This window comes from Rhagoletis pomonella, unplaced genomic scaffold (assembly GCF_013731165.1).
Source record: "Rhagoletis pomonella isolate Grant_MI unplaced genomic scaffold, Rhpom_1.0 Rhpom_scaffold_00002, whole genome shotgun sequence".
NCBI classification, from domain to species: Eukaryota; Metazoa; Arthropoda; class Insecta; order Diptera; family Tephritidae; genus Rhagoletis; species Rhagoletis pomonella.
Window position 1 is genome coordinate 66,796,156 of NW_023458556.1, and position 24,490 is coordinate 66,820,645.

Below are 24,490 nucleotides of genomic sequence, written 5' to 3' on the forward strand. Positions count from 1 at the left end.
TGAGCTGTTGCGCCTTCTGAACGTGCCCAATCACACTTTGTTGAATACATTTTGGTTACCATGTTGCTATTCACAAACTTTTTACGTATTTTACTAGCCTTCAGACGTACATACATAGAGTCCATTTAGTTTTGTTGGATTTCCTTTACTTATCCCTTTGAATCCACCATAATGTTATGCTTGGGCGAAGACCGCATGCCGACTGAAAATAAAGAGGGGACTTGGGGCACAGGCCGTTACTGTGAACGGGTTTCGCTTCTTAGAGGATTCCTTTAGCCATCATATTGATGAAAAAGCTCTGCCTAGAAACTGTTTTTTATTTTCAATTTCGGCCGCACTGTGTGCCGTAAGAAATTTTGGGAAACCGACGAGTTAAGTACTGACGATCTAGCGACTATATCAATTACACTGGCCAATAAAATTGCACTTATGGCCTGATGAATGACTTTTGACAGAAGATGTTTACTCATTTGACGTCGCTGTTTCTACTCTACGCTGATACCCTCATTTGTTTTCTGGCAGCTCTTTTTCACGACTTATAGCTTTCATCTTCGTACTATGGAGGAACGCTAGCAAGGCCTGAAACGTACACATGATGGTTGACTATTGTTGAAACATTCACAACTGCTCTCTAAAATTAGATTACCCCACTGGCGCGAAAAAGTATTGGCACAGAGAATTTTTTATAATATACATATGTACATTAAACTGGGTCAAAAATGTATGTGAAAAAGTAAGGTCGGATTTTTAATGCCGCCACCCCCTAGGATTCTTATATACCGAAAAAATATACCCCTATTTTTTAATTTGAAATATAAAAAATTTAGGGACTGCTCAAAGTGCTCAAAGTTTCCCATGTCTTTTATGTGGTGAAAAACTACTTTTCGTAGAAATGGTGTAGAATTTTTGAAAATCAATATTTTTCGATGGGAAAACTTTTCTTATCTTCAGGAGATTTCCAGTAATAATACCCAATTGTTTCTTTAACCACTTTTTCATCGAAACTATATTTTATAGGTCCTCCAAAACCCCCAGAAAATGCAATGGGGGACCAATGAAAAATCTTTAATATTAAAAGATTGTTAATTATACGATTGGATATTTATATTGGAAGTTTCCCGGAGAGAACCACAGTTTTTCGATCGAAAAATATTTATTTTCAAAAACTTTATACCATTTCTACGAGAAGTTGTTTTTCCCATACAAAATACATGGACAACTTTGAGCGCTGTGAAATTTCTCATTTAAAATTAAGCTAGTATCATGTAGATAACATAACCTATTTTATTATCAGAAAATGCGGTTGTGCGGTGTTATTTGAATTCAAGTTTTCTTAAAAATTCATTTGCAACCTAAACATTTTAACAATTTGCTCAAATTTAAAAGTACATATTTGAAACATTTCCAGAATGAATAAAAAATAAAAGCTTTTTAGATAGACTGATCGTACATATGCATATAATATGAGGAATCTTGATTTAATTCCAACTAGTTGGAAAAACCAATAGACTCACAACTGCCGCACTCCGAACTTGGACTTGTGTAACTGGATGAAGAATTCGTTCCATATGGTTCTGAAGGATTAACCTTCAAGACAAATAAACCCTTCAAATTTTTCGGCACAGCATAACCCATAGGATAGTCTTTACCAACACAACGCCCTTGCTCTAAATGCAGCAGCGAATCACAACGCTTAGAAGGAAAATTGTACTCATTACCCGGATACACAGACTCCACATAGTACTGCCAAGAACGTTGATGGGAACAAACTGGCTCCAAGCAGCCATTTTGTATGGGAAAACGACCTCCTACAAAGAAATCCGAATCACCCGTAGCCCGAGGCTGGGCGGCTATACCAGGATCGGTGTGAATAATGTCGACATAATCGGCATCGCCTGTCGAAAGTGTAATTAGCTTTTGACCATAATTGAAGCATGGCCCGGCAGGATCGAAACCAGTGACACGTGGTATTTGTTTGCCGGTTAAGCGTTTAAATTTTCTAGCTGTTTCACCAACAATTTGTGCGCCCAAGCTGTGACCCATCAGGTGGAAGTTTTCGAGTGGCACAACTTTGGTTAAATCAACCAAAGCATTTGCAACTTGTTCGCCTATATTTTTTGTGTTTAAAGATGACCAAGTGTAAAGTGTTTCAATGTAACGACCAACATCAATGCCCTGTCAACGCAAGCGTATAAAAGGAAGTCAGAGAACGAAATTTTCTTATAAACTTTTCGGATTACCAAGAAATTTGTATCACCACGACAGCGGTAAGCTTTCCCCAGACCTTCAAGCACATCATCAGACTTGTTGGCATTTGTTAGCCAGCCGGAGGCAGCTATAACAACTCTCTTGCTAGCATCAAAGTCAGGGTCATCCACTATGGTTGCCAAATCCTTCAGTCGGTATGTCTTTATATCGCAAGCTGTGCGGAATTGAATAGAGATATCGTCCGTGCTGGGAACGTCAGCTGGATCAGGATTAATGCCATCTTCAGTTAAAACGGCAGCACCTGAAATGAAATAGTAAAAGTATTTAAATAGTGTCTCTCAAAAATACACGAAACCTCTTTACTTACATATGGTACTTATGATTAATGAGGCGAATTGAATTGGAAATCCAAGCACAAGGTTGCCAACAAAATTGAAGAAATAACTCGGTGTCAATTGATTTCCAAACGCATCCACCAACCCAGTCGCGATGTCTCCAGCCGATTGAAGCAGATCGGGCAAGGATACGTTTATTGCATGAGCGCCATCTAGCGGTATTTCTGCTGCAAAGCAGGCACTTATGGCAGTGATACTCACCAGCAGTGGGCAGATTCTCATTGTCTGGAATTATTTTAGAAGTTGTAAGTGAAGTTCAAAAGCGCAAAAATTTTATACGTGCGGCTTTCGCAATGACCATCCATTTATATACTGAAATGCTTACATTATTCACAAGCTAACTTGCATAAATTTCGCCTTTATTGTTGCTAATTCCAACGTAAGCCGGGATGTCAAAGGAACCCATTAAATACAGAAACTAAGTACGTATTTGGTGTAATAAAAATGGAGCAAAACAAAAGAAGTGCAACGTGCTTTCTTATCTATGTGCATATCGTCGGTGATACTGCAAAATGTTCTATGTCAGTTATTACCTCGGGTGCTTAATTGATCTGTTATCTCTATCTGATCGATTCTAGCAATCGTTCATCTTCATCAGCCAAAGGTAGACATTTTTTGTCATTCATTTGCTAGGGTATAACGATTTGCAGATGCATTCCGGTGCAAGTAAGAGACCATCTAAGTGTCAAGGGTATTAATAGACATAGACCGTTTTGCAGTATCACCGACGATATGTCCCGTGTTTTAAAAGCAATGCCTGCGTATGTAATCAGTTGTAGGCACAATTATACAGCTGTTCAAGCACCAAGCATTGGGAAATTAGCTAAAAAAAAAAAATGTGTGTGTGATAAGAAAAATCTTATTTGCAATTAGGCATTTCATGGAAAGCAATTAAAAAAGTATCTAGTTGACTTAAAAAAATTTGTTTTTACTCGTAAAATATAATTGGAAATAATTTGCATTAATTTCCCTGTATTCGAGCGCACTGCTCTTTAAACATATTAAAAACTTTAACGTTCAAGGACAAGTATTAAACATGTTTTTTTCTGGTACAAACATAAATATGTCCTTACATAATTTTGTTGCTTTTTTCGTTTATGTGCGAAGTATTTAAAGTAATTTCTAAGCTTACTAAAAACTCTGTAAAAATGGCTGAATTAGAGGAGCCGCATGCACCTGGAATGTCCGGACCCTTAAGGGGAAGGTGCCTCTGCCCGGCTGGTTGATGTCCTCGTAAGGACAAAAGCTGACATAACCGCCATCCAAGAAATGCGTTGGACGGGGCAAGTTAAAGGCGACGTCTACTACAGCTGCCATGTAAAGGAGCACAAATTCGGAGTTGGATTTGTGGTGGGAGAGAGACTCCGTCGCCGAGAGAGAGACTCCGTCTAGCCATAATCCGCATCAAAGCGAGATTCTTCAAAATCTCGCTCATCTGCGCCCATTCCCCGACGGAAGAGAAGGATGAGGCATCCAAGGGTCTCTTCTATGAGCGCTTGGAGCGCACGTACGAGCGCTGCACCCGCCACGATATCAAAATCGTGCTTGGCGACTTCAATGCCAGGGTGGGCAAGGAAGGGATTTTTGGAACCACCGTCGGAAAATTCAGCCTCCACGACGAAACGTTCGACAACGGATTGAGGCTGATCGACTTCGCCGGGGCCCGAAACATGGTAGTATGCAGTACTAGGTTCAAGCATAAAAAGATCCATCAAGCTACGTGACTGTCTCCGGATCGAAAAACGAGAAAACAAATCGATCATGTTGTGATAAACGAAAGGCACGCTTCCATTGTTTTAGACGTACGCACGCTCCGAGGTCCAAACATCGACTCGGACCACTATCTTGTTGCAGCCAAGATACGCACCCGCCTCTGTGCAGCAAAAAATGTGCGCCCAAATATGCAAGGAAAGCTTAACGTCGAAAAGCTGCTTTCGCTACTCGACTCTCACACCTGCTCTCAGAGAGCACTCTTCAACAAACCGACATATGCGAGCAGTGGAACCACAGTAGTCGGATTCCTGCGAGCCCGAAAGATCAACTGGTACGATGAGGAGTGCAGGAAGCTGCAAAGAAAAAATATGCCGCCTACAGGGCCACGCTGCGATCGGGCGCAACGCGCGCTATGTGGGACCGCTATAGGGATCTGAAGAGGGAAGCGAGACGTATTTGCCGCAACAAGAAGAGAGAGGCCGAAATACGTGAGTGCGAAGAGCTTGAAATGCTGGTCGACAGGAAGAATGCCCGTAAATTTTACCATAGAGTTAGGCGACTTACGGAAGGTTTCAAGACCGTGGCGTACTCCTGTAAGAACAATAATGGCGACCTAGTAACTGATGTCCAGAGCGTTCTTAAGTTATGGAGGGAACACTTTTCCGCCCTACTAAATGGTAGCAGCACGGAAACTTGTGGAGAAACCCGAGCTCGCAGTCGATGATGACGGATTCGACGTTCCACCGCCTGACTATGACTAGGTACGTATAGCAATAACGCAGCTGAAAAACAACAAAGCTGCTGGAGCTGACCAGCTGCCAGCTGAGCTATTCAAGTACGGCGGCGAGGAGTTGATAAGGTGCATACATCAACTGTTGTGCAGAATATGGTCAGATGAACGCATGTCCGACGACTTGAATTTAAGTGTGCTCTGCCCAATCCATAAAAAAGGTGACCCCGCCAATCGCGCCAACTACCGCGGGATCAGCCTTCTAAGCATAGTTTACAAGTTCTTATAGAGCGTACTGTGTAAAAGACTGACACCCACCGTCAATGAACTGATTGGGCCTTATCAGTGTGGCTGTAGACCTGGCAAATCCACCATAGACCAGGTATTCACAATACGCCAAATCTTGGAAAAGACCCGCGAGAAAAGGATCGACACTCACCACCTATTTGTCGACTTTGAATGCGCTTTTGACAGCACTAAAAGGGGTTGCTTATACGCCGCTATATCTGAATTTGGCATCCCCTCAAAACTCATACGGCTGTGTAAAATCACGTTGAGCAGTACCACCAGCTCCGTCAGAATTGGGAAAGACCTCTCCGAGCCGTTCGCCACAAAACGGGGTTTCAGACAGAGCGACTCCCTTTCATGTGACTTCTTTAATCTGAAACAAGAAAAGCACGAAGAAAAACAAAATTTTAAACATAAAAATTCTTAAAAAAAACACTAAATTTACCCTTTCTTCGATTCATTTCTAGTTCGTCTTCACATTCGGTTACGTGTTCATCTTGGTTTTCGTGTGTGTTCGATTATGACTTTGTCGTCGTATTCGTCGTGTTCCACTCGTAATCGTCTTCGTCCTAGTATTCGTCATCGTCCTCGTATTCGTTTCCGCCTCCGTAATTGTCTTCGAATCGTCCCTGTATTCTCGTTCGATTGTGGTTGGTCTTCCTTTCGTTTTCGTATTTGTCTTCATATTCGCGTTCGTCTACGTCTTTAAAGCAAAAAAAAAAAAAAAAAATCAAAAAAACAGCAATTTTGGAAACCATAAAAACTCTCGTCATCTGCAGAAAAATACCTTTCTATTTTTTTTTTTGTCAAAATCGTTAAACCAACACGGATAATATAAGTACTTATTTTTTAAATAAAATTCAATCACTTAATCCGGTCAATCAAAAACATACTTAAGTACAATAATTAAAAGCAGAATCCGAAATGTAAAACAAGTCATTTTTAAGCAAAATACATAACCGACTTCAATTCTCATACAAAAATTTAGGAGTACCGTTAATTTCTTCATGAGCCAATGATCGGATCTCAACCTCTGAGGTAATAAAATCTTTCATACAAAAAAGCGTATGTAAACACGCTCTCCTTCAAGGCATATCAAACAGGTAGCAGTGCCTATTAGAGAAAAATAAAAAAACAATTTCTGTGTATTTTGTTGTTGCAGTAGATTTACTATGGTTTTCAAGAAAATTTAAAATTTACTACGCTACTCCGCTTTACCTACGATCTGCTACATTTTTCATTCCAAAATAATAAAGTTTGCAATATCTAAACTCAAAAAAAAACCCAAAACTAGAATTGTTTTTATTTTTATGCAAACACGAAGCGATGAATTCAGGTAATTTTTAAGGTATGATATAAATAGTATTACTAAATTGTATTTTTATGTAGCACATACTATATCTAAACATAAATATGCCTCTTAAAGGTATTGTTTCTGGGAAATGGCATAACTTTCGTGATTTTTCCACGATAATAATAGTTGAAACGTCATTTTAAAGATAGTTTTTTCCACTCTTTCGCTAAAATATGCCACACTTGCTTGAAATAGTAGATGATAACTATGTCATCAAAAATCCATTTGGTTCCTTAAAATAAGAATCGGTAGCCATTTTGCATACTTAACTAAAAAAAAATGTCTCTTTGGTTTATGACGTTCTCCAGTAAACGAACGACCTTTAAAAAATCTACTACGGAACTTTATTTTCTGCGACGATTTTTCATGCCATTTACTCCAATTTAAGCTTGCCATAGTTCTAACCCTTATTGTAGTTGCTACCTAGCAACGGCAAACTACAATTTTAATATTGTAATTTCTATACCACATGTGTGCTGGAGGCATACGCAAACGTTTCAAAGATGGTTTTCAATAACTTTTTTTTTGAAGATTCGCATGTAAATACAATTAGCCAATTAACAAAAAGACCTAATAATTTGAAAAAATCAAGTCGGGAACGAGTACGAAGAAAAAGAATATGCGAAGTAATACATCAATAGCAAATGAAACACTACTCAAATTAAAGAATCTACAACAGAGGTTCCCAATCTTTTTTTTTTCTCGTAGACCCCTTTAAAAGATTTACTGGTTTCGGTGGAACCCCTGCTGATACATTTCTAAATATTCCCAAAGCTCGTAAAAAAATTGAATGTGAAATTTAGATCTAGCAATGTACATTTGCATCGCGGGTGAATTCAAAAACTAAACTCAGAGTGGCCAAAATAAAAAGTAGAATATTGTCTCGTGTTCTATTTACACAAATAATGTAAACACTTGTAGGTTTTAAAAATGGAGCTCGTAAATACATCAAAATACGCTCTCGCTCGGAAGTTATATTTTTAAGAGCACTGCGAGCGCTAGCGTTATTTACATTATCTTCACCATAAACTCATCAAATATTCGGCTCCCTCATGATTTTGCACGTGGAGTATAGGTAAAATAGTTTATTTGTGTTAATGGCATCGTTTTTATTTTTATCGCCCCCAGTTTTAAAGTGAGGCGAAAAATATTTATCACATTTTTAAAACACAAAACCTAAAACATCAAAACGGCTAAGCTTCTTACGCCAAGTTTTTAATTCAGAAACTGACAATAGAGAAAAGAACGAGTTCAAAAAAATCTATGGCAAATAACCAAGCAAGCAAGAAGCACTAAAAGTGCTCCACGGTCTTATCTTCTTCAAGGCAAGATGGGCAAATGGACTTGTTATTTACGCCTATCACAGTCAGGTGTTTGTGCCACGTGAAGTGAGCAGTCAGCAGTCCAGTAAGTTGTCTGCCGTGTCATCTGCTCAGTGAGAGTAAAAACTTTGATAGGCCGTGTGAGATTGAAGGCAACATGAATTTTGCACACCTGCATCCCCTCGATGCCTCCAGTCATTTCTGAGCGAAGTATTAACCCAGTTTCTGATGGTGGATTCGATTTCCGAATGTGGGAGTACTAAAACTGGTTGCGGACCGAGGAATACCTGGTCTGAGGCAACTTTGGCCAAATGATCAGATGTCTCATAACCAGGTACTCCAGAGTGACCTGCCACCCAGAGTAAAACAACCTCGTTATGTTAACCATCATATTTTAGTCGAGACTTGCATTACCGAACTATTTTGGAAGTACTTAAATAGAGGGCTGGTCAATTAAGTGCAGCTTGGTTATCACTGCTGTCACGTAAACTCCTTCCCCTCCACCTATGTTCCACCACGTAGTCCATGGCTTTGAGTATTGCAATTACCTCAGCCTGGAAGACCGAAGATATTCCCCTACAGAAAAGTGAAGCTTATCTCCATTAACCTCGAAAAAGACCCAAGATCATGACCCAGAGTCAGTTTTGGAGCCGTCAGTGAAGATTCGACAAAGTGTGATTCCGGTCTCAGTGATGGAATCAAACCAGCATTCAGTCTCAGGGAACTCAACATTATAGAATCTCTTCAACAAAGGTAATGGTGGCGTACTATCCTGTAGCATTGAAAAGACACAACTGCTTAAATCTCTGTCGCCAGAAATTTTCGCCGCGCCTCACTCATTGTCATACCAGCATACTCATTGTATGAAAACACAAAGTGACGGTAAGTGCAGCAGTGCGTCAAGAGCACTATACACCACTTAAAAAAATTAAAGTTAAATAAAAAGGCTACCAAGCAATCATTTTGGTTCTTTACATCGAAACCAGATAAATTTTCGTGGACCCCCATTTACAACTCATGGACCCCCATATTTTGTTCACGTCACCGTGGACCCCCGTCGAGTCTTCCGTGGACCCCTGGGGGCCACATGGATATGATATGTGGTAAACCCGATCTATTTCGATAACAATAAACTTCGATTACTCTATAAATTTTGATCATTTGATAACTTTCCATAAGTAAATTTTTGATGACTGTATATATTTTAATATATTTTTTTACTTCTTTTTGGTTGTTTGTGTTTCCGACAAGGGATGACGGAAAATCGTTCCACAATATATCATATTTTTTTACCCCTTCAGTTACCTTAATTCTTATGTACACTAGTACATACATATGTATGCATATATATCGCTAGCTAAGAGTAAAAAGTTGCTAAGTCCAATTTTTATGAAAACTTATACATATTGGCCGCTGTGGTGTAGTGGTAAGCAGTGCGCGCTTCCACTCCGCTGTGCCTGGGTTCAAGCCCTGGTCAAAGCAACATCGCAAAAAAAAAAAGTAGAAAATAGGTTTTTTCTTAGCAGCGGTCGTCCCTCGTCAGGCAATGGCAAACCTCCGAGTGTATTTGTGCCATGAAAAACAGCTTCTCATTAAAATACAATCGCCGCTCGGAGTCGGCGTAAAACTGTATTTCCGCTTTGTGTGACAACTTCAAGGCGCACGCCACAGTTGGAGGAGAAGCTCGGCCAAACACTAACATATGTGTAAGCGCCAATCTATTATTATTATTATTATACATATTTAGATACAGGAGGCTGGAGAAATTTAAAATGCATTGTTTCAAAAAAGATAAAAATATTTGTTTTATTTATTCCCGGTTATATTCAATGAAAGGGAAATTTGCTAAGTCCAAAAGAAGCACCGAAAATCCAATAAGGCCAAAATAGTACGAAATCTTTTAACAAAGATCGAATCCCTCTGATTCGTATGGAGTTGCGCTTTTCTTTAAGCCGGCAAAATGTTGTATTAAAAATTTTGCGAAATACTTGAAGAAAATGGCTATAAGAAATTTTTTTCCTCTACTGTAAAAATTTTAAAATGGGAGTTAGCAACTTTTCGCTCTGAGCTAGCGATATGAATTTCTCATTATGTATTTTCATTTTCTTCTTTATCTTAATTTTGTTACCGCCACTTTTTAATGTTGATTGTTTTTACAAGCTTTTATTATGCTTCACCTGTGTGTGGTCAAATCTTGCAATCAATTTTTAATCAACTTTCCGATAAGCTACAGCCTTGAGACTTTAAACTTAGCTCAGGGCATGATTGCAATGCTAGACGGCGCGGGTGTCGAGATATTTGGAAACCTACGGGGTTTGTGGTCCGATTTGGTTCACATTTAGAACGAATATTACTTAAGACGAAAGAAATAGTAAAAAAGGCATTTCCATATTAAATGCCATTAGGCTTCGAGTTTCTTTGAATTAATTAAAAAAGGCGGAGGATATTCTTTGGAATATTGTTTTTTATGTGTGTTACCGGATAACTTTGGACCACGCAAACCACTTTCGATAACTTTCGAAATTGGTCAAGTTTCGATTATTGAATAATGAGTAAACTAACAGTACTTCTAAATTTTTATAAGAGCCTTCAAGTCTGTTATGTTTTTTGCTTAATAATTAATTGTTTACAAAAAGGTTTAAAGTCAAAAATGCAATACAGAAAGGAAATGTGTACTCACAATCAGATTAACTGAGAGACCAACTGGAAATGAACTTGAAATCTAGAAAAGGGAACGTTACACAGATCTGTTCCATTTGATGTTTTTCGAGTTCGAAAAGGCTTTCGATTGTGTTCATAGAAAATGCTTTTGAGTACCCGATAAAGTCATCGCTGCTATTAAATCTACGTCCTTCACAACGAGAAGCTATCTGAGACCTTTGAAGTGCGCGGCGTAGTTCGACAAGACTGGTTGTACTAACAGTAGTGAGAACTCACATTAAATATTTGGTTTATTTTCAAATAGTGGGACGCTTAAACTGTTTTTTTAAGTGGTAATATGAGCTTTCCCAAAAATTTAGATACGTGGTTAACACAGAAATGGCACAATATGTCTTTTGATACACCGCCTTTCTAATCTGTCTAAAATGGGCAACGTGCTACACAGAGAACTAAGGCGGCAGAGCTAAAGATCAACTATAAAAGGACCAAAGTTTTAAGTATGCCAGCGCCGGCTTGTGATGTCGTGACCTTCTCCGAGCAAAGACTCGAGGCTAGGAGCAATTTTACATTTCTTGGCCAACGAAGACATTGACTGCCGAATAAATCAAGCTTTTTTTATGATACCACGTAAGTATTCGTATACCGATTTCTTAGAACAATACTCCGATTTTTTTGGCCTAAAACAATCTCAAATGAGGAGTGGCTCAGGAAAGCTAACACGGGTCCCTTTCACATCAAGTGTACTAAATACTTTAAACCAGTTTTTCCAAACAATATTTTCTAGGGATCACTTTTCGATAGAAGTTCTACGCAGAAAAGTGTTCTGCGGAAATACCTGGGGTCAGCCTAGCCGGGGTTGAATAGATGAGGAATGCTCAGATTCAAAGAAGTATAAGTTTGGGCGAAACCGAATTTTATATACCCGGCGCTTTTATTTAAGTAATATCGTTTTTCACCTTTCAGTAAAGTTGGTGGTGCCATACCTATTTTACAAAAATCTGTAATTTCATTTCTTGTTAAGTTGTTGTGAGTTGGGTATATATATGGTAAGTGGGCGCAATTTTTGTGTCATTTCAACAATTTTCAACATATTTCTCTTTTTCTCCAAGGTTAATAACTGTACCGATTTTGGTAGAAATCGATAAACCAATACCGATATACACATATGTAAGCGTAAGTGGACGGTGCCACATTTTCAATAGGTTTCATATTTTATCGTAAGTGGCTGAAGCCACACCCATTTTCCAAACAATTCATAATTGTCTTATTTTATGCCGAAATTCTACTTCACATTCCAACTTTCAGCAATTACATCGTGTACACGGACAGACAGAGGGACAGACAAAACATGGTTAAATCGACTTCTCTTTTCATTTTGTCCAATTTGGTATGTATATGGCTTTATTTACAAACAATATATACGGTGGCGGGAATTTAAAGGGGGAAGAGACATTTTGGCAAGTTTTGGCTACTTTTCTTTGTTTAAAAATTGTTTATTATTTTTTTATGAAAATGAAAAAAAAACATGTAAACCAAAGTTTCACTTTTGAATTTTATTAAATGCTGATAAAAAATTTTAAAGATTTTAAACAGATTTTTTTAGAATTGTTCTGAGTATGCCTATTCAATTCAAAGTACAAGTTTGAAGTAGCTTGGACTTACCATTGAGTTTTGGCTATTTTTTTTGTTCACTTCTTCCATACAAAGTATGGGTGCATTCGAAAACATCAAAATATAAAGCATCAGTCTCTTTTATTTTTAAATCTCAGCAGATTGTAATGCCAAATGTGCGCAACAACGGTAAGATGCTAATTATCTACTAGGCTGCGAAAGTTAGAACTTTTTTCTAGAGCGGTGTAGAAATAAAAGAGACTGACGTTTACGATGCTTCCTATGTTCGAACATTTTTTTGTATGGAGAAAATGAGCAACACCTTCCACAAAAAAAAATTCCTAAAATCAACGGTAAGTCCTAGCTACTTAAAATTTGCACTTTGAATTGAATGGGCTACAAAACTGAACACCCGGAATGTTTCTAAAAAATCTGATTCAAAAGCTCATAATTTTGATGACCCTTTGTCGAACTTGGCTAACTTGTGTACAACCTTTGAAATTTTGACTCGCATGGTCTTTGTTAAATAACGGTCTACACTTTTCATAAAAAATAATAAAAATTAAATAATCGAAAGGGTAATAGCCGAAGAATGCTATCATGTCTCTTCCCTATTTATATTTCTGTCACTGTATCTGCAATTATATTTTTCATATCCATGAATTTTTTGAGGAAATTAGTATTATTTTTTTAATTGCACCAAATTTACGAAAAAACAAAACTTAACAAATAATGATAAAAACCTTAAAAATAACTCAGCCAAGAGTGATAGAGTACAATATGGGGAGGGTACCAGTTTGACAAAATAAAACATAACCAAAGATCATAGAAAATAAGGATGCTGCCTATGTTTATGGCTCCCTTATATTCTATGTTTTTTGTGATAACGAAAGTGCTGCCATGTTTGTAAGAAAAATTGTTGTTGGGCCAGAGTACAGGGAGACTCTTTAAATTAATAAAGAAAACACTGAAAATCGCGACATAATCGGTACAAATATGAAAACTCGCGACACTTATACGTCCCGATTTTTAAAAAAATATTCAGGGAGACAATTTTCTCAAAATCCGTACTGTCCCGCCAAAATCGGTACGAATGATCACCATATCCATGAGCCACTCCAGAAGAGATTATGGCGAACCTCCCCGGTGGAGACTAGTCATACTTTGTAAGATCGAATATTTTAGCATTCTTTCTGCATTAATACAATCGAAATATTATTTTTTTCAACTTAAAGACTTTTTTGTTTAGGGGCATATTAGATTTTGGCCCAGCATCTTTCTTGACTGTTTGTGTTCGTCTGTACATTAATTTCATGGGAAATACTTCGTTGTAGAAAAAGCACATTAATAAATAAACGCAAACGTACACAAATACATACATACCAGAAATACATAATCCATCACTCACGTTCGAAGATGATCGCATTTAAAAAAATTGTAGGAAAATATTCTTTTTATGATTTTAAGTTCTTTCTAACATCACGGAATTAATGAACATCAGAGTAGTTATGAAAACACATAGAGTCTAGAATTTTATTATGGTGTCATTAATTATAGAACTTTATTCAACAAAGATAATTTACTTAATGAGGGACCTTGAAATAAACCAATAATGTTTTGTTTTGTATTTCAAGACACCAAGTATGTATGCATTAGCATTAGGTTGTCTCACCAAAAAATAAAAAAATAATTGCTTGTTTTAAAACGAAGCAGTAATGGCCGATTGTTCAATGTCTGGTTATCACTACCACCCAGTTAATTATCATTATCGACGCTTTCGACATCATGCATATAACATGTGATCTATTAAGCAGTCGTTGTATTTAAAAGGAGCTTCTACCTACTCCTATTTGTGTTAACCGGGCGTTGAACAACCGGCCCTAAATTGGGTTACTACTTACATATATATAATCCCGCCAAAATAATTTGCATTCGTAACTTTGTAGTTTAATAATTTTAAAGTGACAAACCGTAGCTGATAAATACAGCAGCAGATTAAAAAAAAAAACCCATTGACTCGAAAAGTAAAAACTTGAAATATCTGAAAGTTTTTAAAACGATATTACAATCGTATTAAAAATAGAGACGTTTTCAATGCAATTTTATGCAACGAAGTTAACTCGTATCTCGTAATCATTATTAATTATCAAGTATTTGAGGCATCGAGAACACAAAAATAAATAAAATAAAATAAAATAAAAAAGTAAAGTATAAGTTCGGGCGAAACCAAATTTTATATGCCCGGCGCAGGTATCAAATATCGTCGTTTCAACTTTCAACGTATTCGATATCACAGCTACAGACCACAGTTGTCAAATTATTTTAACACGTACTCGTACGTGTAGATAATTATTTTGGCGACGACCAGGCTACGCGACGGCTGTGGTTGTAGCCAGATTAGATCTATTTCTATTTTTCCGGCGACAGATAAGGTTCATGATGTCGCTGCCGCGTTCAAAAAAAATCATGTCGTCATCGACAAAGCGTTTAGATAATGAACATAACAAATTTGAAGCTGTGGCCCTTAGCTCGTCGTTTTCAATGTGTTCAGAACTTTAATGAAGTCATTGAACCAAGTTTGGTAGAAATCGCTAAAGCGGTAATCTAGATAGACCTTTGTAGTTATAAAGTGGGTGGTGCCACGCCCAATTTCTAAAAGACTACAACAGTCGTATTTATTGTTATGAAATTATTGTAAATATTAACTTGGGATAAATTAGTGTCCTCAGGTTTGGAAATATCGGAGTTTTCGTATTTTTGAAATTTACCGTGACACGGGAAGGGCGTCTAATTTAAGCCGGATTTGAATAATTTTCAACAAATTACTTGGTCATAATGTGCAAAAATTTTGGTTGAATTTGATGAATCGGTTACCGAGATACATATTTGTGATCATTTTCGAAAATACCGTTATATGAGAAGTGGGCGGGGTTACAATCAGATTTCGCCCATTTTCAATACCAACCTACCTTGGGTAAAGGGAAACCTACATACCAAATTTCGTTGAGATATCTCAATTTTGCGTTATTGCCGTGTGTGTTATTTCACCCCCCCTTTCGGCCCACGTAATAGACACATTCTGAGAGTCATATGATTCATTGGAGGACAAACGATATTTATTTTTGCATGGAGCGTAGGGCACACTAATGCACTTTGCTAAAATGTTTGTTTAAAATAATCGATGATGAAAAATTTTCCGTAAATTTTTGTAAAAATGTAATTAATGATACATAATAAAATTGGGAATGCCTTGCAATAAACTATATAATTATGAATTTACCTATTTATGTACATATGTACATAGGTATGTATATATAAAAGTCAGAACTTAAGTATGTGCTAATAGATACGAAATCCAACTACATATATTTACTATTTTTTTTTGTTTTTAGACAATTATTTGGAAATTTTCAAATGAATACATACATAAGTATGTAGGCTGGATTTTTTTTTTAATTCTGAATGTTTGGAAACATTTTTTTTTTTACTTACCCGCAAATTCATAAAAAATATAGAAGACTTTAAGTGCTTTATAAATCGAAAATTTTTATGAAAATGTCACTTTATAAAGTTCTTGAAGCCTATTTTATTTTTTATGAATAAGGCCATTATTCTTTAGAACGTTCCGGACAATTTGTAACCAATATTTCAAACGCATTCCGTTTATTCTGCCTGTGAGATAGGATTAGCTGGAATGTATAAAGAAACAGAGCCATAAATAACGATTAATTAAATGGAGCATTAAATCGCTTTTTAGAATAAGCAACATATTGCTAGTTGAAGTAAAAATTTAAATTGGACATTAAATCCAAGTAGTTTCTTGTGTAAAGGACTGCTTAGCTTCCATTCTCTGTCCAATTCGACATAATACTTTCATAAACTTGTACATATCTCTAAATTGTTACCAATATATTTCCATTAAAATAAAACAATAAAAATATTCGCTCACTTTCAGTGATTATAATAATTATTATCTGTCTCAAAGCAAATGCTTCTTACCAGCTTCGTTTAGTATAATTTACCTGTCAGAATGCCTTTGCTTTGAAAATTTCGTAATTCTCTCACTCTTAAATAGTATGTATGTGTTTATCGTGCCCAATACTGGTACTTTAAAGTACTTAGGCGTCCGTTGCTGCCACCGGTTGCCATTATGCGCTTGTTGCGTCTGCTAATGGTGTTAGGCCTTTGCACATAATTTACAGCCACAAAATTACTTAATTTTAACATTGCGCTTACGTGTATTCGCATAGTTAATTTGAAATGGAAATTAACTATACTGCAATAAAATAAATATAAACAACCGCAACTGAGCATAACAAAGCTGGAAAGTGTTTTGTTATTAGACAAAAATTAGGTTAGTAAAAGATTATACTGGGCAAAAAATTTTTGATCAACTTAATTGTTTTACCAATGAGATTCGCTGCATAATACTTTTTATAACTATACGACGCCCACTATTGACTATTCTTGACTTTTTCTTATAAAAATATACATAGTTGATTCTATAACAAAAACCATGGTGGAAGATCGACCTTCCTCGGTAGCCAGTTCGAAATCGCCCTATCTCAGAAAACTTTTCCAAAACGCCCTATTTCAGAATTTGATTGAAAAGCGCCCTATCTCAGCTGACGATTCAAAAACCAGTTTAGATAGGGCATTTTTGAACAAAATTCTGGGATAGGGCGTTGTTGAAAAGTTTTCTGGGTTAACTAGGGTGTCTTTCAATAAAATTCTAAAATACGGCGTTCTTCGACCAAATTCTGAAATGGGGCGTTCTGGAAAAGTTTTCTGAAATAGAGCGTTTTCGAATCGGCTGAATCTTACAACAAGTTTAAAGCTTTCTAAACAAATTTAAGAAAAGTCAACAAAACTACAACATAATTTCGCACTTTTTATTCAGAGTTTCTAGAAAATATCTGGGTATGCAGTTTTATAATTTATTCAATTCTAGTATAAGAAGTGCAGGTTTATAGTGACTACAAAGTCCCGTAGTGACTGGTCATTGAAATTACGACTGCCTGGAAGTGAACTTCATACTTTCGCGTAAGTAAGTAAAGTAATTTTTTTGTTGGCGTTTATGGAATGCACCATTTCTTGTTCCAGATAAGCTCGGATAATCAGTTAAGAAGACCTTTTGTTGACTTCCTCTTTTGGCGAGTAAAAATATCGTGGTAGATCCCGATGGTGTTGGTCGTTAGTAATGAATTGAGGTGCGTTAACAATCATTCTAAAAGTTCAAATTCAATATTTCGGTTAATCTTCTATCAAGGTGTATTCTAAGATATTTAGTTTCATAGCTTTGTGTTATGTTAACATCGTTCAGTTGGACGGGTGGGCAGGTGCCTCTGTTGAGTGTGAACGTTACTTGGACAGATTTAGTGCTACATATTAGTATTAGGGGAAGTGTCATCCTCTAAAATAGCAGTGTAATCAGTTGGCAAATCGTACGTGTAGTGGAGATATAGTATTGCGCCCATTACGCTACCTTGTGGCGTTGTAGTTGAAACTGTTCTACTCCTTGTTTAACGAAAAAGTAGCGCTCTTTCAGGCAGGATGGAATATAAATATATATATATATAAGCTTGTAAGGAGGGTATTTTTAATTTTCTAAAGAAGCCCATCATGCCAAACGCGATCGAAGGCTTGTGACATGGATAACTAGATATGAAAGTCTCTCATTTTTATCTGAGAGCGCGCCCAGGAACTCGTTTTCGTAGTTGGCAGTACTACCAATTTGAGTTCAGTGGATTTATTGCGCCTGCATTTTTTGATTTGCTATAAAACAGTATTTGTAAATAAGATTTTACTGGCAATTGAAACGCTAAAAAAAAACTAATATGAAACCCTAAAGTTCTCAATAAATGCCCACACATGTTTTCGTAACAGTGGCTCTATTGGAAAATGTTATAAAAATACACACTTTGATCGCGCTCTCACGGGAAAAAGAGTTTCATATCTAGTTACCTATGGCTTGTGATATGTCGAGGAAAGCAGAAGTGCAGTATTTCTTTTGGTCAAATGCTGACTAACTTTTATCGATAACCCTATGAACTTTTTCTATTGTGCTGTGCCATCTTCTAAATCCAAATTGGTGATTCGGAATAAGCTTCTCATTCTCGATAAGTGGGAAGGGTAGTAAGCTAATATACCGATATAATTCAACTTTATCAGCATTATTCCGCTTTTAAGATCATTTTTACTTGTGAGACTTTCCATTCAGGAGGTATATTTAAAACCGATATACAGAACCGCGTTGAATATGGCAGAAGCTTGATGCCTGAGGGCTGTAGTTGTTTTAATAATTGGCCAGTTATTAAGTCGTAGCCAGGTGCCTTTTTGGGTCTTAGCTTTTCAATGGGTGTTTTTATTTCTAATTTAGATATTTTCATATGAGTAACCCAAGGTAGTTTTAACGGTTTTTGTTGTATTGGGTGGTGACTCAATATCATGTGGGGTGAATACTTTTTTAAGTGGCGAGCAAATGTGTAGGCTTTTTCAATATCACTTTTGGTTCATGAACTGTTCTCCTTTCATTTTGCAGAGTTTAAGAGGATGGGTCTTTTTAGTTTACCCGCTGCTTTCAAAAGGGAGTAGTCGGTTACTGCAGAAGCATCATTGCTCATATAGCGTGTAATTTGAGCATTAAACTCGTTGCTTAAACTCTCTTTAAGTTCTGGAGTGAGTTTATTTAGCCGTTTCTTGTCTTGTGAACGACGCGTGTAATGCAGATCGAATTACCATAGGAATGACGAACGAATCTAATATTTATCGGAAATATATCGAAGTTTTCACCGGCCTGTTCCCATTTGCTGACAATTTTGCAAGTTGCTGGAAAATTAATTAATAAAATATTCTCTATATAAATGAAAATTTTGATGATAACTTAAATTTTTGCTCCATCTTCGATATTTTCAGTACAAAAAAATAGTAATAAATAGCGAAGACCAAGAACGAGAAGTAGAGCTGCCAAACGAGTTACTAATTTGTGTCGTGGAAATACGGTAATTCTCGAATTACTTAGCGAATTACTTGCTCGACATTTACGAGATTGGGGTAAGATTTTTGTTATGTAGGGGAGAGGCCGAGTTCAAAGTAGTTTTTTGTAGACCCTTGTTAAATTGTTAAACTGCTTCAGTTATATCCTCATTAGTTTTAAGAGCTCCTTTCAAGTCAGGAGTGGTAGAAACTATGCTTCGAAATGTGTTCCACTCTGTTTTTCAGTTGTGTAGCTGACAATGTGTGGGTTTGTTCAGAAAATTGTTATCGAGGGAAACAAGTACGGGCGAATGGTCAGAGGACAATTCAAAGCATGACTTTCACGATACTGCCCAGGTGCTATGCCTTTAGCGACGCAATTATATATGAATTAAATGTTTTAGGTGTCATTTACTTTACTTCACTCTTTTCAATATTGAATGAATAATTTTTTATGTTGCCCATACGATATTTTGTACTAAAATTACGCAAAACTTTGTAGACAAATTTGTATATCAGTTTCATTAAGTATTCAATTGTTAATTTTTTTTAATTAATACCCAAGATTTTACTTATTCCCGGAAAAATTGTACATACATATAGGCAAGTCTCCGGAACCTTGTGCTTTTGTGACACTCACCTTTAAATTAATTTTATTAATGTAATTTTTCTTTTTGTAAAAAACTTTTATTTACATGTATAGGGTGTTCTGTAAAAGCGTTCAATAAATAAAGGGGGTGAAGAGTTAATTTAAAACTTAAAGACTTTACAGGGAAAGAAAATAATTGTCAGCACTTTTAGAAAAAATTAACATCTTAACGGAAAGTTCTAGTAAAATTTGGCTCTAACGATTTCGATACAATTTTGTATTCAGGTAGTGTTTTAAATTTTAAGGTTATATAGACAGGTGTTGCCATCTTATATTTATTTAGCTCATTGTTTAAAAATAACATACAATATTACTATTCGTGCATACTAAAAGAAGGCTCTTAAACAATTCTTTTTCTATGTAGTAATTGTTATCCCTTAGGATATTGGTTTAAGGGTGCCACTTATTTTCGTTTCTACAAAATTTAACTAAAACTATTAACGTGGATATCAAATGAAAAGTATTTTTAAGAACTTTATTCAAGAAATATTTTTGATATGAGTTGCCACGTTTTTTTTTTATAGTACAAATTTGTGTCTTATTTCCTTAAAGTTGAATTTCGTTTTTAAACAGGTGGCAACCCTCCCACTTGTTGTTTAGAAATAAAGCCTTTTCAAAACCATTTCGATTGATACCCTTATTGTAGGAATTCTTTTAACTTAATTGTATTTATTGTTTTAACAGATGGCAGCTCATATTCTAACCTAACCATAAACATTGTCCTCGCCGAGACGAACACGTAGGTGTGCATGTTTCTACAATCGGACTACGGCAACTCGCTTATCGATGTCAAACTTTAAGGAGCTTTAGTTTTGTTGTTTTGGTGAAATAATTGGACGTCCTCCCACTTTATTTACTTGATTTTAAACGTTTACAATTTTAAATGTCGCAACACGTATTTTGTAAACATTTTGAGTTAAAATTTTCATACAAATAATTTTGGGCGCCTTAATTGGTCAAATACCCCTATGTGCGACGCCGTAAAAGCCTGCAAAGCCTGAACCAAATTCGAAATTTGGCATCTTTCAGGCTTTTCACGCTTTGCAGACTTCGGTTATGGAGCAGCTTCTATACAATTACAGCTTAACTTTGTTTTCAAATGTTCATCTTGAATAAATTTTCTTCTTCACTACACAGATGCTTTTTCGTAACTAGTAAAAACCAAAAATAAAAATTAAAATAAAAATAAAAAAAATTATAGTTTAAAAAACTAAAACCTCGCTACTATAATTTCCATTCGTACTGTCATCAAGTATGTAGCTTGAGAATAGAAATCGCTACATCTTTTAGGAGTATCAATATTACATAGTTACATCCCGAGCTAATAAAAGGGAGGTAATAATAACAAGTAAGAAAGTCTAAGTTCGGGCGGAGCCGAACATTAAATACCCGGCGCAAGTACTAAATATATGTTTTTTCACCTTTCCGAAACCTACCGCTAGATGGTAAGCCGGGGTGCATCAATTTTGAGTAAATTAGCGTCCTTCAACATCGAAATATTGAAGTTTCAAGCATTTCTGAAATTTACCGTTATATGAAAAGCTGCCGCAATTTTACTCCGATTTCAATAATTGCTTTTGTGTGGCGAGCACAATAACCGTACCGAGTTTGGTACAAATTGGTGGAACGGTTACCGATACACACGCCCATTTTCCAAAATTTTACCATAAACGTATTTCTTGGTAAAGAATTGTTGCAAGCATCAATTTTGAATAAATTAGCTTCAATATTTACTGATTTATCGAAGATTTTGTATTTCTCTAAATTACCGTTATATGGGATGTGGGCGTGGTTATCGTCCGAATTTAAAAATTTTCGGCAATTTTGTATGCTGTAGCAAGGCCAACAACTGTGCCAAGAAATTGGTGCAGCGGTTACCAAGATATACACATGTAACCATAAGTGTGCGTGGCTACGCGCATTTTCCAAAAATGTATAATATTCTTATTTTTCGTCTAAAAATTATTGTAAATATCAATTTTGAGTGAATTATCTTCAGTAGTTACTAAAATATCGCAGTTTTCGTATTTCTGGAAATTACCGTTATATGGGAAGTGGGCGTGGTTACAGTCCGATTTCGCCCATTTTCAATACCAACCTACCTTGGATTAGCGGTAACCTACATACCAAATTTCGTTGATATATCTCAATTTTTGCTCGAGTTATCGTGTACACGGACGGACGGACAGACGGACAGACAGACATAGCTTAATCGATTTCTTTTTTCATCCTGATCATTTATGTATACATTTGCCTATATCTATCTCGATTAGTTTTGGCTGTTACAAACAACGGTTATGTGAACAAAATTAATATACCCTTGTGCACAAGTGCCTCTGACGGCATTCGAATGTTCAAATTCCATCACATTTCGTTAAAACAGGAGCAGTGATCGGGTAACAATAAGATATTGGGGAGACGCGAGTTGGTCCGCTACTGCATCACAGAGGAGCACTTTTTAAGTACTCCAATATGCCACAAATATACTACATGGTCCAACGATTTTTGCACATTTAAGTATGTACATGTACAACCAGCAAACACGTTCGAACTATATATAGGGTTACTAATTGTTAAAGAAAGAGGCGCCGGTTTACGTATATAAATTTGGTTTTATTATTTATGTTGCAATGCAAAAAAATACTTTTAGTCAAGCGTGTTTTACGCAAAGTGGTACTTACACTGATGATATTTAAAATGTAACCAATGTCACATCAACCAGCGTCCCGCCGTCATCTTCCTTCCAGCACTTTCAATAACATTTTATTTCGGTACTGACATTACATATAATACCAGTTAAAGAACTTACTTTTACTTACTGACTACAACAATCTCTACTCTTCATATGTATGTAAATATGTTTACGAATATATTAAGGTTAACATGAATTTAGAACATCAATCAGCCAGCATTAATAAACCCGCTGCCCTTAATTGCCGCACCACTATATTCTGCGAGTATCTATTCTTTTGCTGCAGCGCGTAGATGCGGGCAGACGCAATAAACCTGATTACAGCTCAGGTGAGATAATGATTTAAGACTTAAGTGCGGAAATATACTCCAAACTTACATATACATACATACGCATGGAAGTATACAATTAGTTAACCACGTATGTGCATTAGACTGCATCAGCAAAATAAGTTGCGGTTTATTATATTTGAAGATGTCCACCAAAATATTTCGGAAAAATATTAAAATTTACGTGTGCTGGGCCGATTTGAAAATACCTCCATAAATGGAATTTTTAGGAATAAAAATAGTTTCTTAAAAGCTTATTAAAAAAGTCCCCTCAGATGACAAAACAGATTAAGCTTAAAAAATCTGCATAAAAATATTTACCAATCTTTTCAACAAAATCGTAATAATGAGATTTTTGATGCTGTTTTAACTTTTTTCAAATAATTATTTACGGAAAACTTGAATAACTGGGCCAAAACTACTCTGATTTAGACTTATGGAATCTCGTTAGAAAGGTATTTTCCCACTATTTTTATATATGTGCAAAAAAAGTCATTCGTGTCCCAATTTTTTTTTTCAAATACCAACACATCTTAGTTCAACTTTGAATGATGTTCGTTTATCCTACCTTTCTCTTTCATCCTTTGAATGAGCTTATTAGAAAGAAATAAAAAGCGTGAGAAAATACCTTTCCAACGATACCTCACAAGTTTAAATCGGAACAGTTTAGGTTCAGTTATTCAAGTTTTTCTTATACCAATCTTTAAAAAAGTTAAAAAACAGCATCAAAAATCTCATTATTACGATTCCTTTCAATTTTTTTTTTATTATTTTAAATATTTTTATGTAAATTTTTTAAGCTTAAACCATTTTGTCATTTGAGGGGATTCTTTTCAAAAAACATCTTTAAGAAACTATTTTTATTCATAAAAAATTGCCTTTTTGGAGGTATTTTCAAATCGGTCCAGCTCGCTTAAATCTTAATATTTTTCCGAAATATTTTGGTGGAGGTCTTAAAATATATTAGATTTTATAATTCCAATGGAAACACAGTACCGATTTTTTTTTGTATGGGGAGTGATGCAGTCTAATGTGCATGTAACAGACATACATATGTAAGAAGGGCACCTGGGAGCTGCGGGTGGCGACCAACTTCGTTGGCAATGAGTCACGCATGACAATGTTGCCACATAAAACAGCTACAACATATGCTAAATAAAAACACACCCAAAACGCAAACCACTTATTTATTTATGTATGTATACATACTTGCAAGTTACTTACACACAATCAACTTATTTCAGTTGCGCTGTTGATAAAACTAGAAGCGGCTTGTTTGCCTCATCTGCCGTAACTACTTGTCTACCATTGACAAGTGGGCATAAGTAGCCACCGCAAGCCGCAAGCCGCAAGCCGGGCGGTGTCAACAACTTATTGTCGCTCAAAAGCGACATAAACTACTCAACTTTATAGGTAAGCATCAATTTTACATGAGTATGACACGAAAACTCTTGTTTCGCTTCTAACTTCTTGAGATGTGAATTTTCTTATTTTCGATTGCTTCTTCTAAATATGAATCATAAATACTTACGACTATGTACCTGCATTTGTAAGTATATACTT

At 36.1% G+C, this 24,490-nt stretch overlaps 1 protein-coding gene across 2 annotated transcripts; it reads right to left on the bottom strand.

Moving 5' to 3' along the window:
- Positions 1 to 1,308: 1,308 nt before the first annotated feature.
- On the bottom strand, positions 1,309 to 24,490 carry LOC118734000 (vitellogenin-1-like). 2 transcript variants are annotated; one of them, XM_036463670.1, is made up of 4 exons: positions 24,152 to 24,490; positions 2,576 to 2,828; positions 2,241 to 2,509; positions 1,309 to 2,175 (listed from the first exon to the last, which is right to left on the bottom strand). In XM_036463670.1, exons 2-4 carry the CDS (start codon positions 2,823 to 2,825, stop codon positions 1,489 to 1,491), a joined length of 1,206 nt encoding a protein of 401 aa, XP_036319563.1. In that variant the 5' UTR covers positions 2,826 to 2,828; positions 24,152 to 24,490; the 3' UTR covers positions 1,309 to 1,488. The 2 variants fall into 2 exon arrangements, with proteins under 2 accessions (XP_036319563.1, XP_036319561.1); XM_036463668.1 differs by lacking the exon at positions 24,152 to 24,490 and adding an exon at positions 2,929 to 3,172.